At 33.2% G+C, this 15,219-nt stretch overlaps 1 protein-coding gene across 6 annotated transcripts in view; it reads right to left on the reverse strand.

Annotated features, from left to right (window-relative positions):
* Positions 1 to 4,254: 4,254 nt before the first annotated feature.
* The window catches only part of LOC123523252 (uncharacterized), a 98,242-nt gene continuing 87,277 nt past the window's right edge, over positions 4,255 to 15,219 (reverse strand). For all 6 annotated transcript variants that reach the window (XM_053550268.1, XM_053550269.1, XM_053550265.1 and 3 more), the window contains one exon: positions 4,255 to 7,412. In XM_053550268.1, coding sequence (XP_053406243.1) covers positions 7,157 to 7,412 — 256 coding nt within the window. In that variant the 3' untranslated portion in view covers positions 4,255 to 7,156. The remainder of the gene's footprint in view (positions 7,413 to 15,219) is intronic.

Genomic DNA, 15,219 nt, shown 5'->3' on the forward strand with positions numbered 1-15,219 from the left:
CATAACTCTGCCATCCATGAAGGGATTTTAATATTACTGGCACAAATGTTTCCGATGATGAGACAACATGTCATGCGCAACAACCCAGTACCCTAGCTTAAAGGTCAAGGTCACACTTTGAGATCAAAGGTCAAGAGGATTTTTTTCCTGTCTGGTCTATAACTTTGTCATGCAAAGCAGGATTTAGATATCAGTTGGCACAAATATTCCCCTGGATGAGACAACATGTCATGCGCAAGAACCAGGTCCCTAGGTCTAAGGTCAAGGTCATATTTAGAAGTCAAAGGTCAAATTCAAGAATGACTTTGTATGGAACATTTCTTCTTCATGCATGGAGGGATTTTGATGTAGCTTGGACCAAATGTTCACCATCATGAGGCACCCTTGTTTTTAGAATTACATCCCTTTGTTGTTACTATAAATAGATATTATTGTAACTTTTTTATTACTGGCAGTAGAGAAAAATCGGGACCACTTTTCTGTGGTACAGCATGCATGTTACATCCAATTTTTAGGTGTATTTTGACCTATCTCTACCTGGTAAAGAGTTTCTTGTGGACTTATATTATTAATTTTTTTTTTTTTTTTTTTTTTTTTTTTTTTTTTTTTTTTTTTAAAGATTAATTTCCCTTTGTTGTTACTATAAATAACTTACATGATAACATTTTTATAATCAGCCAAAAAAATTCAATATGAAAACAACTGTGGGTTTTTATATATGCACATTTTAATCCAAGTGTGTTGTTATAATGTTATAACATATTGTATATGTAGTACAATATTGTTTATACATCATTGACAGATATCAGTTCATTATGTTATACTGCAGTAGAAAAAATTAGGTGCCTTCCAGTAGGGGACTTTGTATTGCATGGCAATACTTCATTCACTTGTTATATATACCTACATCTTTTTGTTTGCTGATTTGTTATTGAACAAAATCTTAGATATTTGTAAATGTTAAAATAGAAATGAGTGAAGTTTTTGTGTGCGCTATCTATATACCTGTGTATGGTCATATTAAATGAAAGTAGTCGGGCAACATACAATACAAAAGGTACAATACAGAATTATTTTGCCTGTTCATATTTACTTGACAGAATTTATTTAGGTATATAATAAAGAAGCTTATCATTGAATGTTTTATTTCCATCATTACAGCTGTTGGTATTTGAAGTGGTAAAGTAATACATCATTCCATTTTCTGGTCTGAAAATTACTTAAAAGGCATTTTATGCATCTGCCATTTTCTGTTTTGAACCACAAGTATTTTGAAGGTTATAGTCTGGTATATGTCTAATAAAGTCCCAAATGCTCGTTTACATCCTCTCAGTGTATGTGAAGCCAGAAATTCATGATTAAAACTTCTTTAATTGGGTTTTCAGGGTGATAAGTATGTAACTTTGTTAATAGTTAGTATTTTACAGTGAGCTTACAGAGATCGTATCGCTCTAAGTTTATTAAAAAGGACATTTGGAAATCTGGTATCTGGAATAAAATATGTCTGTAAATACAAGGTGACCAATCAGACATTTTGAGGTGTGTTTACTTGTTGATTTTTCTTGTTTCAGTTCACTTGGTGAACACTAGATGCAGCCTTTTTATGAGTGTAGTAGCTAGGAGTGAAAAAATAAGATCTGAAGTTCACAAGTAAAAACATTTTGATCTTTCATTTAAAACAATCACTTTTTCATATTCTTTTAAATGGTTTCAGCTGAATTATATCAAGTTTAGAGTTCAGTGTCAGTGTATTTTGTATTTTACACTTTGAAATTACCAGATATGTTTCACTGCAGTATTTCAATAATTCACTGAAAAATATGCATGTAATGAGAATTCTGCCTCTATAGAAAAACAGGTGATGTCAACCAGGACATGAGCATATTTATATGTTTTCATGTTAAAAAATTGATACCTTAGGATATTGTTTTTGATAACATTACATGTCTTTTTGATGGTTTCAGCTAAATTGTACCCATTTTATAGTTCCATACCAGTATATGTAACATTTTTCACCATGAAATTACCAGGTATGTTTCACTGCTGTATTACCATAATGCACTGTAAAATATGCATAAAATTCTGCCTTGATATGAAAATAGGTGACATCAACCAGAATGTGAGCCTATCATGTTTATATGTTACAAAATTGATATCTTAGGATATTGTTTTTGAAAACAATAGAAAAACTTCAGTAATACTATTCAGTTTCCTCTGGCAAGTGTTAAGTGACTGGTGATGTTTGATCAGTCTTGTGGTGAAGGTATATAGAATCTGAATGGATATGTTACATTATCTTACAGTGGATAAATGATAATAAAAGTAACTTATAAATGTTTGCCATAACATTTTATTTTCATATATTTATGGTTCTGACATGTATATATTTATTTAGTTTGCCAGTCATTCCAGTGCTGAAATAATTTGATGTTTTTGAAATGTAGCCATATTTGCAAAGGTTCTGAGATCCAAGGCATTTGCTCCCACTCCTTTTCCAAAGTTCTTGAACTTGGCATAAAATTCACCTTTTAAAATGATTGGATATTTTCTCCCCATTTCTTATTTCAATTCTCTTTCGCCTACATGGGCTTATGAAATGAGACATACTATGAGAGCACCTGCAATGGTGGGTTGTTTAACAGCGTTCTCTAAAGTTGTCCACTCTCAGACTTCATATTCAGTGTTCACTTAACTTGGTCAGAATGTTGATGGGCATGATGCCTTGGCTAAGTTTGATAACCAGCTGAATTCTCAATCTTTTTGGAGTTACGGCCCTTGAATTACTCAATATTGCTAAAATTGGCAGTGTCTTCTCTCTGACTCAAGTAGTTCTTATCCAATGTTCACCAAATAGGGTGCCAATGTTTATGGGTGTACTATGTTGGCTGAGTGTGAATACCATCCAGATTGTCTCAGTGGCTCTTGAAATACTAAATTTTGCAAAAATTGTCTGTATCCACTCTCTAAGCTTGAGTACATGGAAGTCTTACCCAGTGTCCACCAAACTTAGTCACAGTGTTTATGTGCATAAATTTTTTATAAAACCAGTCAGATAATCCCAGTCACTCAAGTTAGGGCCCTTGAATTACATGAAATTGCAAAAAATTGACAAGTGTCTGCATATAAATTTGAGCTGTTTTTCGTTATTTGTTTTTCAAAAGGATCTTTTTCATGTCTCTTTAGTTTTTGTCTGTAAAATATTGTTTAAAAAATTGTCCCAAGGACTTTGACCAAAATGGAATGGGGAGTCCCAGGTAGGGGACAAATATTCATTGGTGCATTTTGAATTGAAGTGTGTTGCAAGCAAATGTCTGGACACTTACAGGTTTGGGAAGGAGTAAAGTATTTGAGCATTTTGTTTATGAATTTATAGTAATAATACATTTAGACACTCCATTTTTCAGTGTGTATATAATTATATTGATATTTTTGCTACTGTTTTTTTTAATAGAAGCTTACTTGTGATATAGCTACTTTTAGCATTACCAGATGTTTTGTATTTATTTATGATACTGAATGATTTTGTATTCTCGGATTGTTTATGTTTGCAGTTCATTTTAAATAAATAAAACTTGCTTATAAAACTTAACAGTATTTTCTTTTAGATTGAAAGAGCAATGACTATAGAGCTTTAATACAAACTTTATCAATATACATTCCATATTCACAGTGCAAACTTCTTGTATCTGTTTATCTATTAACAGTTTAATACCATAGCTTTGAGGCAACAATTTATATCATCACAATTTGCATCAAACTGGCATCAATTATTAATCTCATCAAAACAGTGTGCAGAATAAAACCACGCAATCTGGGAAGTCTGCCTTTAACCTTACGTCTAAAAAAAGAAAAGTGAAAGCTTTTTATTCTCATGAAAACTACAGTTTTGTGTAACATTTTTGTTTCTAAAGAATTCTGGTGAGACAGAAACTGTGACAAGAGCATACTTCATGCTAAATTATTGTGTTATTATAAATGGTCGTGATGTTAGGTCGGTCATATTAGCCCTTGTCCAATAGTCATAGGCAATTAATGTTTCACTTTTATGATATTTTCCAGTTAACACAGATCAGGAACTTACCTATATATTTCTTGCTTCTTTAGATAGCAGAGATAATGTCCCTTCCTTTAGTGCAGCACAGAACAAAGCAAAACAAACAATATGCATCTCCACCACTTCATACAAAATCTCTCTGCATAAATTTAAACCAAGCTATGCTCTCACTTAATATACACGAACCAACACAGTTCTACTGAATTAATGCTTTTATTCAGGTTTGCATAATAGAATTAACATTAAATAGTGGTACAAAATATGATTGATTAGATATAATACTAATTTAAAGTACATTTGATTATAAACCTATGGTAATGGTATTGAAGACGGAATGATTCACAAGTTTGATAACACAATCAATGTAAAAACAAACAAACATACAATACCAAACAGTTTGTACTGGCAAGAATTCCTAAATGTTTAATGCTGGAATACAATACAATATCATCAATATATTACAACTGCAGCTTAATATTCATTCAATGTGAAAGTATTGGAACTCTGGACTATCAAAAACGTCACTTAAAAAAGTTAAAATAATGAATACATAGACATAGGGGAAACAATTCTGAGTTACAGAACTTTCCCATCTTATGCTTCCTGAGACAACAGATTACCGGGTACACCAAAAAATGTTTAGTCAAAAAGGGGGCATACTGTAAAAAAGCAAAACAGAGTTATAAAACCTGTGAACTCACTGCAGCAGTGAAAAACTTTAAAAAGTTTCAAGTGGATACTGAGATAACAGTTTACTTATATAACCTAATCAAATTGGAAAGCTGATGCAGATGAATGGGTGAGTTCAATAGCTCTACCTATTCTTCCAACAGTCAAGCTGAAAGTTGCATTTTGTCTTTATTGCATCTGCACCATGGATGCAGAAAGAATATATGACTTGAAAAAATTTGACACAAAAGTTTATCAACATTTTTTTCTACATTATGCATATTGCTTGACTAAATATTTTCTTCTATGATTTACTGCAAAAAAAAAAATACTACATTTCTACATCCAGGATAAAAATTCTGTTTTTTCTTTTACAGTTTCTTTAAGTCGGAAGGAACAATTACTTATTCCAAACACTAAAATATTGTATAACAGTGTCTATACTAGCTTCTAGCAAAAATAGGTATTATTTATTACAGCACATTTACTGATATATAATGTATACAACTTTAATTTGGAATGTAAGTAAGATAAAAATAATACAGACAGATACATTACACATCACAGAAAAAAATTAATATCACATGCAATAAAACTAAATGAATATCTTTAAAATATATTAAGATTCCAAATGCATTTTTGGTGTGTGCTTTAGTGTGTATCACAGACATGTGTAAACATTGAACATACATATAACAGACAATACAATGGTGGGTTTTACTCAGAAGTTATATATACACTTAATTTTAATTTAGATAGCTCAATTTCCCTCATGTAGTCCAGTATGAATAATATCCTTTTAAATGAATGAGTCATGATGTCAATGTATTTTAACACTGTATATCTACCAATGGAACATTATTACGGTATGCAAGATGAGCCTAATAATATGATGATAAACATATTGTTAAACAAGGGGCAGTCGTTGCAGCGAATAACCTGAAATGTTGATATACATTTACATATATATATACACATGTTCCTGTAATTGAGTACCTTGAAATGATTGCCAAAATGATTTGACTGCAACAAAAAGTTGTTTCAGGTTTAAGGTTTTGCTACCAGTTATGAAGTAAGATTGGTAAACACATATCAGAGGAAACTGTGTATGTAATATTTTCTGGTACTGAACAGACCTGAGGGTCACTGTTGACTTGACCTTTAATGCACTGACCCTAAAACGATATGAATCACACTATAAAACCTGGAGGCTTTGAACCTATGAGTGCTTCAGATATTGGATGGCAACCATTTTCAATGATTCAAAAAACATTTTGGGTCATCTACTGTCTACAGACTATCCACTTGTGTAGGAATGTAGGCCTAAATATTAGTTATGGAGTGGAAATTGTTTCCAGCTTCAATATCACTGTGACCTTTGACCAGCTGACATAAAAAGCTTAGGATTTACCAATGACCACTGTGATCCAACTTATGATAACAGCAGGTCAAAGCATTATCTAGTTATTGATCAGAACAGACAGACCAACAAGAGCAACGTGGGCACAAAAAATATTTCATGAAGAACCAAGTACTAGTATCTTGAAATTAATATCATGGTTTTGCAGAATGGCTCTAAACCTATTTCTGAATAAATGATGAAATATGAGATAAAAACAGTGAAGACCCAAAATTCTGCCAGGATATATGAGACACATTGTTTTAATGGCTATGAACACATTACCGTTACTGCTTTATACCAATATATTGCAAGGAATGCCCTTTACATTTCCAACGTTTACACATCTGATATTGCAGGTACAATAATAATAAATCACAAATATTAATCTCAGAAGTTTTGTAGCTTAAAACATTTTACAGGAAACACACCATATATTAAGTAATTAATTTTAACACTTTCAAGACAATTTTGTACAATAACTAAAAATGTGCAATGGAAATGAACAGAAATATAATCAGGATAACTATATAGTATGTAAATTTTTTAAATAAAGTGGACGGAAGCTAAACTTAAATTCCAATACTAAGTAACTAGTAGTTCATATAGTAAACAATCATACATACCACTAAATGGTTTTGACTGATATAATACAAAAGTTTTTTTTTATATAAAGAGAATATGTAAACACAGTGGACGGATAACTATTGACTTAAATTCTACAGAAATTCATATAAACATATAAAATATTAGGCCTATAAATACAGACAACAAATATATCGTCAAAATTAATAAATAACTATTTATTAAAATATTTCTACAGATGATCTAATATCACTGTTACTGACAATATCTTCTTTAGGAAACTGGCAGTTTTATCCGTTTGACAAATAATTCATGACGACTAATCTCTATAGCCAGTTACTGAGTACAGTATGCAAATAAACAATAACTATGATTTACTGAACAGAAGAGTACGCACAAACTGTACAGTAACTATAATTTAATGTACAGTACAGTTTGTACAAGCTATACTATGATTTAGAGGCTGGTAAACCATAATGCATTGGAGGTAGACTGGCAACAGACAAATCTTCACTGTAGGAGTTGTCGGGGGATTCTGCATGACGTGGACTGTGGAAGCCAACTCTGGGACTGGGCTGGTGTGAGCGGACTCGTGGGCTGACCATGCTGTCATCGAAGTAACCACCAGAAGCTAGAAGAGCTTGTGCCTGTGACTGTGATCGAGCAATTATGGCATTGATGGCCTCCATGCGGTTCTTATGTTTCCTGAAAAGATATTGAAATCTTTTCATTACTTCATAAATTGCCTCAGGTTTCTGTTTTGTAGCTCTTTACCACTATAATAAGAGGCATACTGTTATGATTCTCAAACACGAAACTCTTAGTCTTGTACCAATATCTGCAGTAAACCAAGAAAATGAGTATCTATCAGATTACCAGATTAAAAGACATACATAGTCTATTAAGTTTTCAAATTACAAAAGACGTCAAATTTAAACAAGTGCTGTTAATAAAACGGTGCGCTTGGCAATTCGAAAGTGTTGCTATAGCTTGGATACTGAGTTATTTTATAACATTTTGTTAAAACTTTAAATTTTATTTTGGCAATGACATAAAACTTTACAACAAACAAACAAAATTCTGACATATGAGCCATGCCATAAGAAAACCAACATAGTGGCTTTGCAACCACCATGGATCCAGACCAGCCTGTGCATCCGCACAGTCTGGTCAGGATCCATGCTGTTCGCTAACGGTTTCTCTAATTGCAATAGGCTTTGAAAGCGAACAGCATGGATCCATGCTGGTCGCAAAGCCACTATGTTGGTTTTCTCATGGCGTGGCTCATTTCATGATTAATCTTTGACATAATGACACCAACAAAACTATTGTAAGTATTTAATGTTATATGTGATATTTCTGATAATATGTGAATTATATGTGATCAAATTTATTTTCCAATCCATTTTTGAAGCCAACCCATTTAGTATACCTGCTATAATGTCTACATAGCGGATATAATTTATTGTTTATTCCAATGTAAAACCAATATATCTTTCATGGAGTGATACTCCTGATGAAACATTTTTACAAATGGCAAAACCATGAGTGACAATTTAAAAACTGGTGTTCACAAGTGAAAGATATTTCAATCATACATGTGAAAAAAAACAAATTTTCTTTTTATTTCATGTCTTTTTATGAAAAAAAAATACAAGTTTTACCTGCACAAAGTCATGTGCATTGGGCAACATCATATGTAAAATTCTGACATCACAATATCAATACTGGTATAAAAATGTAAATTAATTCCTTGAAAAGTTCAGACTTCTCTTAAATTCTAAAATGGTGAAGCTCACATAGTCTAGTCCGATTTTGCAGATATATGCTTATTTAAGAAGTTACGAGCATTTTGTTAGTATTTGGTCCAACATACTTTTTTAACATATTTTGGGTATGCTGAATCCAAAAATATATGTTGGCCATCTGGCAAATGCCTCTGAAAGGGTTAAAAATAGGGGCAAAAATGACCACTGTTTTTACAATTTTTATTTCCATTGATATTATTTTATGATACAAATGTTTATCTTTAGATATGTTTGAAAATATTGTTTCATATTTTAGTATAATTGAGTTAATATTTATCAGTAAACTATTTTACAAGTTAAAAATTTGTACTTCAGGGGCTCAAAAAGGGGAATTTGAAGACATTTTAATTTTTTAGAAATATTCAACGTCATTCATAGAATAGAAAAAAAATGAGAATAAGTATAAGATTAAAAGATTAAAAGCTTCTGCTGGAATTTTGTCAAAAAGAAAATAATACTTTTGATGAAATGCATTTTTTAGAAAAATCATTTAAGACAAAAATAATGGAGAAATTAAAACTTTTAAAAATTAACATAACATTGTCTTTAATAGAGAAAAAAATAACATGTATAACATTATGTAATCCTTGTAAGATTTTATTGAACAATAAACTTTTTAATACCTAAGCATCATAATAATTGGTGAAAATTAAGTGTGACAGGGATTAAGATTATGGCTAATGTGAACTTAATTTATATAAACAATTACAATAATGATCTGAGTCTGATCATGTTATTGTAAAGTCCTTATCTAAACACTCTGGAATGCTTTACCTGTTAATTAATCCACATTAATTCTGACAAGGACACACTCTTTTGTGGTCATTACGGTTTTAGAGGTGTCAAGAATACTTCATGGAATCACTGCGTTTTGCAGGATAGTTTGCAGGTAGGAAAAATTTATATGTATTTTTTTCTATAAAATTTTAGAAATGCTTTGTTTCATATACATCGTTAAATTTTAATATTTGGTGAAATTGCATTTATTTTAACTTTTAATATTTGTGATACGTTTAGTAAAAAGTATCTGTTAAAGCTAGCTTTATATACAAGCAAGAGCCCTTGATATGGCATTCCATCTATTTCGGAATAATGCAGATACTCGTCCAACCTGGTCATCTTTCAACCAGTCTATCTGTAGAACTGACTCAAATATGACAAAAGTTGGATACATGCCGATTATACAAGCACCAGCCCATGATATCGACACATTAAACACTGTTGTTCAGAAGTGTATGCATATATCAGAAAGGCTGGGGCAGTCACATACAGTTATAACTGTAGACCAGGCTCTTTACTTTAAGCTAATGGATTTGAAATGGGCAGTGCCTGCATACAGGGACAAGCTTATACCTAGAATGGGTGGTTTGCATATATCAATGAACTATCTGAAAGTAATAGGTGACCATATGAAAGGGTCAGGTTTACATGAAATATGGGTTGAATCCAATGTTCTGGGTCCTATAGCCGCATATCAGGTCTTGGCAGAAAAGCACTACAATGGTGGCTCACAAGATAACAACACAGGCTCTCTGGACATTGTTTCTTCCACAATTACTGAATTACATTGAAGAAAGAGACATTAACTTGCATGGGAAATTAATGGAAGTGAAGTATTCTGGGAGCGTAGAAAAGCTTGTAGCTGAATTGCAAAATGACAACTTCAGAAGCCACCTTGACGATTTTGTAAAGAATGATCAAAATCCTAACTTCCAGTTTTGGTGGGCATACCTGGAAATGGTTTCAGTGCTTCTGATGTTCACGCGAGCTGTAAGGGATGGTCTTTGGGATCTATACCTATATGCGTTTCGGTGCATGCTCCCTTTATTTCATAGGTATGATCATACGAATTATGCACGTTGGGGAACTGTCTATCTGGCAGATGCACATCAGCTTCCTCAAGAAGTGTTGCAAGAGTTCAGAAATGGCAACTTTGTTGTTAAGAGGTCAAACTTAAAATTCAATCAGGTGGATCCTGATCAAAGTCAAGAATGGCTGAATTCAACTGGGAAGAAAGGTGGAGGAATAATTGGTATATCAAGAACCCCTACAGCTTTGACTAGATGGTCTTTATCGTACAACCTGAAGTCTCATATAAGCCTTCTTACCAAGTGTATGTAAAAAGTCAATGACGAAGACATACTTGTGCATAAGGAAAAATCAAAGAGCAGGCAAGCTGTGGACCAGCAAGCTGAAGAAGCAGTTCTAAATGTATTACAAAGATATAATGTGGCTGATCCACATCTGCAAGGTGAAAGTTTGCTGAATGTAGCAACTAAAGACATAGTAACTGATACCATAGAAAAGTCTCTACTGTCTGCCCTGCAATTTGGCCAGGAAAAACTTGATTGTTTTGTAAGAGAGAGACTACAGTTTGAAAACAGTGATAATGTATCAAAATTTCAGCTACGTGATACAGTCAAAAAGAATAATCCATCTACATTTGCTTCTTTGTACATCAGTGATAAAGCATCGAAGTCAACAGTTGAAAAGGGCAAAATATTAAGAGCAGATCAAAATACACTACATCGTTTAGTGACAGCATATAAGGCAGGCAGAGATGTTAATATGGAGGAAATACTAAAACATGAACTGTTGCCAGTTCCAGTTTCCATTTCCGAAACCAATGGAACTCTCAAAACGGGCAAACAATCCATATTGCTGGATGAGCTTGTCAAGGATATTGAGATGAGTGACCGAATAAACATACAAGGAAAGTCTGCATATATTGTCGATGGCCAAGCTTTAGTACAAAGTCTGAAAATAGAAGGAGAAACAACATTTGGTCAGTATGCTGATTTATTTGTTGCTGCAGTTTTAAACAAAGGAAAAAAGTATGAAAGAATAGATGTAGTGTTTGACCGATATAGGCATCACTCAATAAAATCAAACACCAGGAAACAACGCACAAGGACATATCAACCAGTGAGGAGAGTAATTGAAAGTAGGGATGTACCGTTACCAAAAGTCTGGAGTAACTTTTTAGCACTTCCTGCAAATAAAATTGACCTGGCTAGATTTTTATCAGAGGAGCTGATCATGCAAGCCCCTACTGAAAAGACATTGGTTGTTGGTGGTGGCTTTCAGGAAGAAGACATTGTTGAAAGCAATGTCAGTGACCTAAATTTGGATGAATTAAAGGCTAAACATGAGGAAGCTGACACAAGAATCATTCTTCATGCTGTTCACTGCAGTAAACGATCAAGTTTCAACACTGTTGTTGTTTCTGCCAGAGACACTGATGTGTTTTTGCTCTTACTGTGCCATCTGCAGGAAATAAATGCAACAGTATGGATGATGGATGGAACAGCAAAAAAACGAAAATACATTCAAGTCAACACAGTGTTAGATAAATTATCAATAACAGAAGAGTTACGTAGAAATTTACTTGCCTTCCATGCACTCATTGGCTGTGACACAACATCGTATGTGTGTGGAATCTCTAAAAGATCTGCATTTAAGGTCATTATAGGCAATGTAAAACTGATAGAATGTCTCGGATATGGACAACTGTCTGATGAAGTAATAAAAAACTGTGAATACTTTATTTGCAAGATGTGTGGCCAAGATACTGTTAGTACTGACAGTGCTCGAAATGTTATGTTTGGCAGGTCTACAAGTCCTGAACACATGCCCCCAACCAGTGATGCTTGCTCATTTCACATTAAAAGAGCTCATTATCAAGCTCTGGTATGGAACCAAGCAACTGTTCCTAATCCAGATCTGCCTGCACCTACTGACACGGGATGGTAGGTGGCAGATGACACACTTAAGCCAGTTCTTCTTACCTGTGATCCGATTCCTCAAGCATGTATGGAGTTCATTGCTTTCAAGTGTGCATCTGGATGTAGGACTCTCAGATGTAGATGTAAAAAGACTGGGCTTTTATGCACAGATATATGTTAATGCGATAAAAGCATTACCAGCTGTATGAACTCGAGGCAGTAAATTAACATATGAAATGGGACTGTGAACGCATACCTTAAGGTTCAAATATTTCAATCTATATGATTTTGAAATAATTATATGATAAACAGTTAAACTGTAAACTGATTCAAAACATTAAAAATTAGTGTACTGTATCAAAAATAGCTTTGCAAATATAACCAATTTGAGTTGAATAATATAAAAATAATCAAGTTAAAAGTTTTTTTTTAAGCTTTTTTTTCTCTGAACAGAGCACACATTTGGATTAAAAAGTATTTATTTTTGAACAAGAGTGTTGTTTCTTTCATTTGTTACTATGTTACACATCACTTTGATAAAGAGACCCACATATTTCTGGATAATTGTAATAATATTACCCATTTCTATTAGAAATATCATAATTTGGCGGCCATTTTGTTTTCCGCCATTTTAACCTATAAAAAATCATTTGTCAGCTGGCCAATATAAATTTTTGAATTCAGCATACCCAAGTTATACTAAAAAAGTATATGGGACCAAATACTAACAAAGAAACCCACATATTTCTGGATAATTGTAATAATATTACCCATTTCTATTAGAAATATCATAATTTGGCGGCCATTTTGTTTTCCGCCATTTTGACCTATAAAAAATCATTTGTCAGATGGCCAACATATATTTTTGAATTCAGCATACCCAAATTATACTAAAAAAGTATATGGGACCAAATACTAACAAAATGCCTGTACCTCTCACATTTATTGAAATTTGGACTAGACTAACATCTTTTATTGTTTTTTTAGGTTTCTATGTACTTCTATGTACCTGTGTACATTTTGGACAGAATTTCTGATTATAATTCATGTTCTTTTTCTTTCAAATGTAATTTGGTAACACTGAATGTTATGAAATGCAAATCCCACTGTTTGAAAATGTGGAAGTCATATATATTATATAATCCATCATTACATTTCAATAAACTACAGAAAAATATATTATAACAAGAGGGCCAAGATGGCCCTAGGTCGCTCACCTAAGAAACACTTCATAACAGTGTAAAACATGTTTGACCTAGTGATTTCATGGAAACAAATATTCTGACCAATATTCATTAAGATTGGACCAAAAAATTGGTCTCTTGCAATAAAACAAGCATTTTCTTAGATATGACCTAGTTTTTGACCCTAGATGACCCCTGTTCAAACTCGACCTAGATTTTATCAAGGCAATCATTCTGACCAAAATTCATGAAGATCAACTGAAAAATACAGCCTCTATCACATACAGAAGTTTTTTCTTTGATTTGACCAAGTGACCTAGTTTTTGACCTCAGATGACCCATATTCAAATTCGACCTAGATTTCATGAAGGCAATCAACCTGACCAAATTTCATAAATATCAACTGAAAAAAAACTGTCTCTATCGCATACACAAGATTTTTCTTTAATTTGACCTAGTGACCTAGTTTTTGACCTCAGATAACCCATATTCAAAACCGACCTAGTTTTCATCAAGGCAATCACTCTGACCAAATTTCATGAAGATCAATTGAAAACTACATCCTCTAATGCATACACAGTGTTTTTCTTCGATTTGACCTAGTGACCTAGTTTTTGACCCCAGATGACCCATTTTCGAAATCAGCCTGGATTTTATCAAGGTAATCATTCTGGCTAAATTTCATGAAGATCAGTTGAAAAATACAGCCTCTACTGCATACACAAGGTTTTTCTTTGATTTGACCTAGTGACCTAGTTTTTGACCCCAGATGACCCATTTTCGAACTTGGTCTAAATTTCATCAAGGCAATCATTCTGACCAAAATTCATGAAGATCAATTGAAAAATACAGCCTCTATCGCATACACAAGGTTTTTACGTGATATGACCTAGTGACCTATTTTTTGACCCCAGATGACCCATTTTCAAACTCGGCCTAGATTTTATCAAGGTAATCATTCTGACCAAAATTCATGAAGATCAATTGAAAAATACCGCCTCTATCGCATACACAAGGTTTTTCTTTGATTTGACCTAGTGACCTAGTTTTTGATCCGAGATGACCCATTTTCGAATTCGGCCTAGATTTCATCAAGGCAATCATTCTGACTAAAATTCATGAAGATCAATTGAAAAATACAGCCTCTATCGCATACACAAGGTTTTTCTTTGATTTGACCTAGTGACCTAGTTTTTGACCCGAGATGACCCACTTTCGAACTCGGCCTAGATTTCATCAAGGTTATCATTCTAACCAATATTCATGAAGATTAATTGAAAAATACAGCCTCTATCGCATACACAAGCTAAATGTTGACAGACGACGGACGACAGACGACAGACGACGGACGACGGACGCCGGACATCGAGCGATCAGAAAAACTCACCTGAGCATTGCTCAGGTGAGCTAATAAACATAGGTAAACAACAATTTATTACTGTGTTTTTCATATAACACATGTGAAAAATGACTTATTATTACATTCCTTTACCTTCCTGCTACCACTGGTACAGTTTGTAACCTTCAACATAACAGAGAAACAAAAATGTTGAATATTTTAAAAGCACATCTTGTTGTTTCTTTCTAACAGAGAGATTTTCTTCTATTTTTCTACTTTTCCTGAATACACATGAAAGTAACAATCAAAATGACAAGCTGCAGTGCAAACTTTTGAGGTACCAATATTCAAGAGAGATAACCCATAAGAAACAAGTGCTGTCTGTTGACAACGTGCTCAACTATTAGAGGAATTGATGGAAGTATGAGGTCAAATTATTACCAGAGAATTTCAGAC

This window comes from Mercenaria mercenaria, chromosome 8 (assembly GCF_021730395.1).
Source record: "Mercenaria mercenaria strain notata chromosome 8, MADL_Memer_1, whole genome shotgun sequence".
In the NCBI taxonomy this organism is placed as follows: Eukaryota; Metazoa; Mollusca; class Bivalvia; order Venerida; family Veneridae; genus Mercenaria; species Mercenaria mercenaria.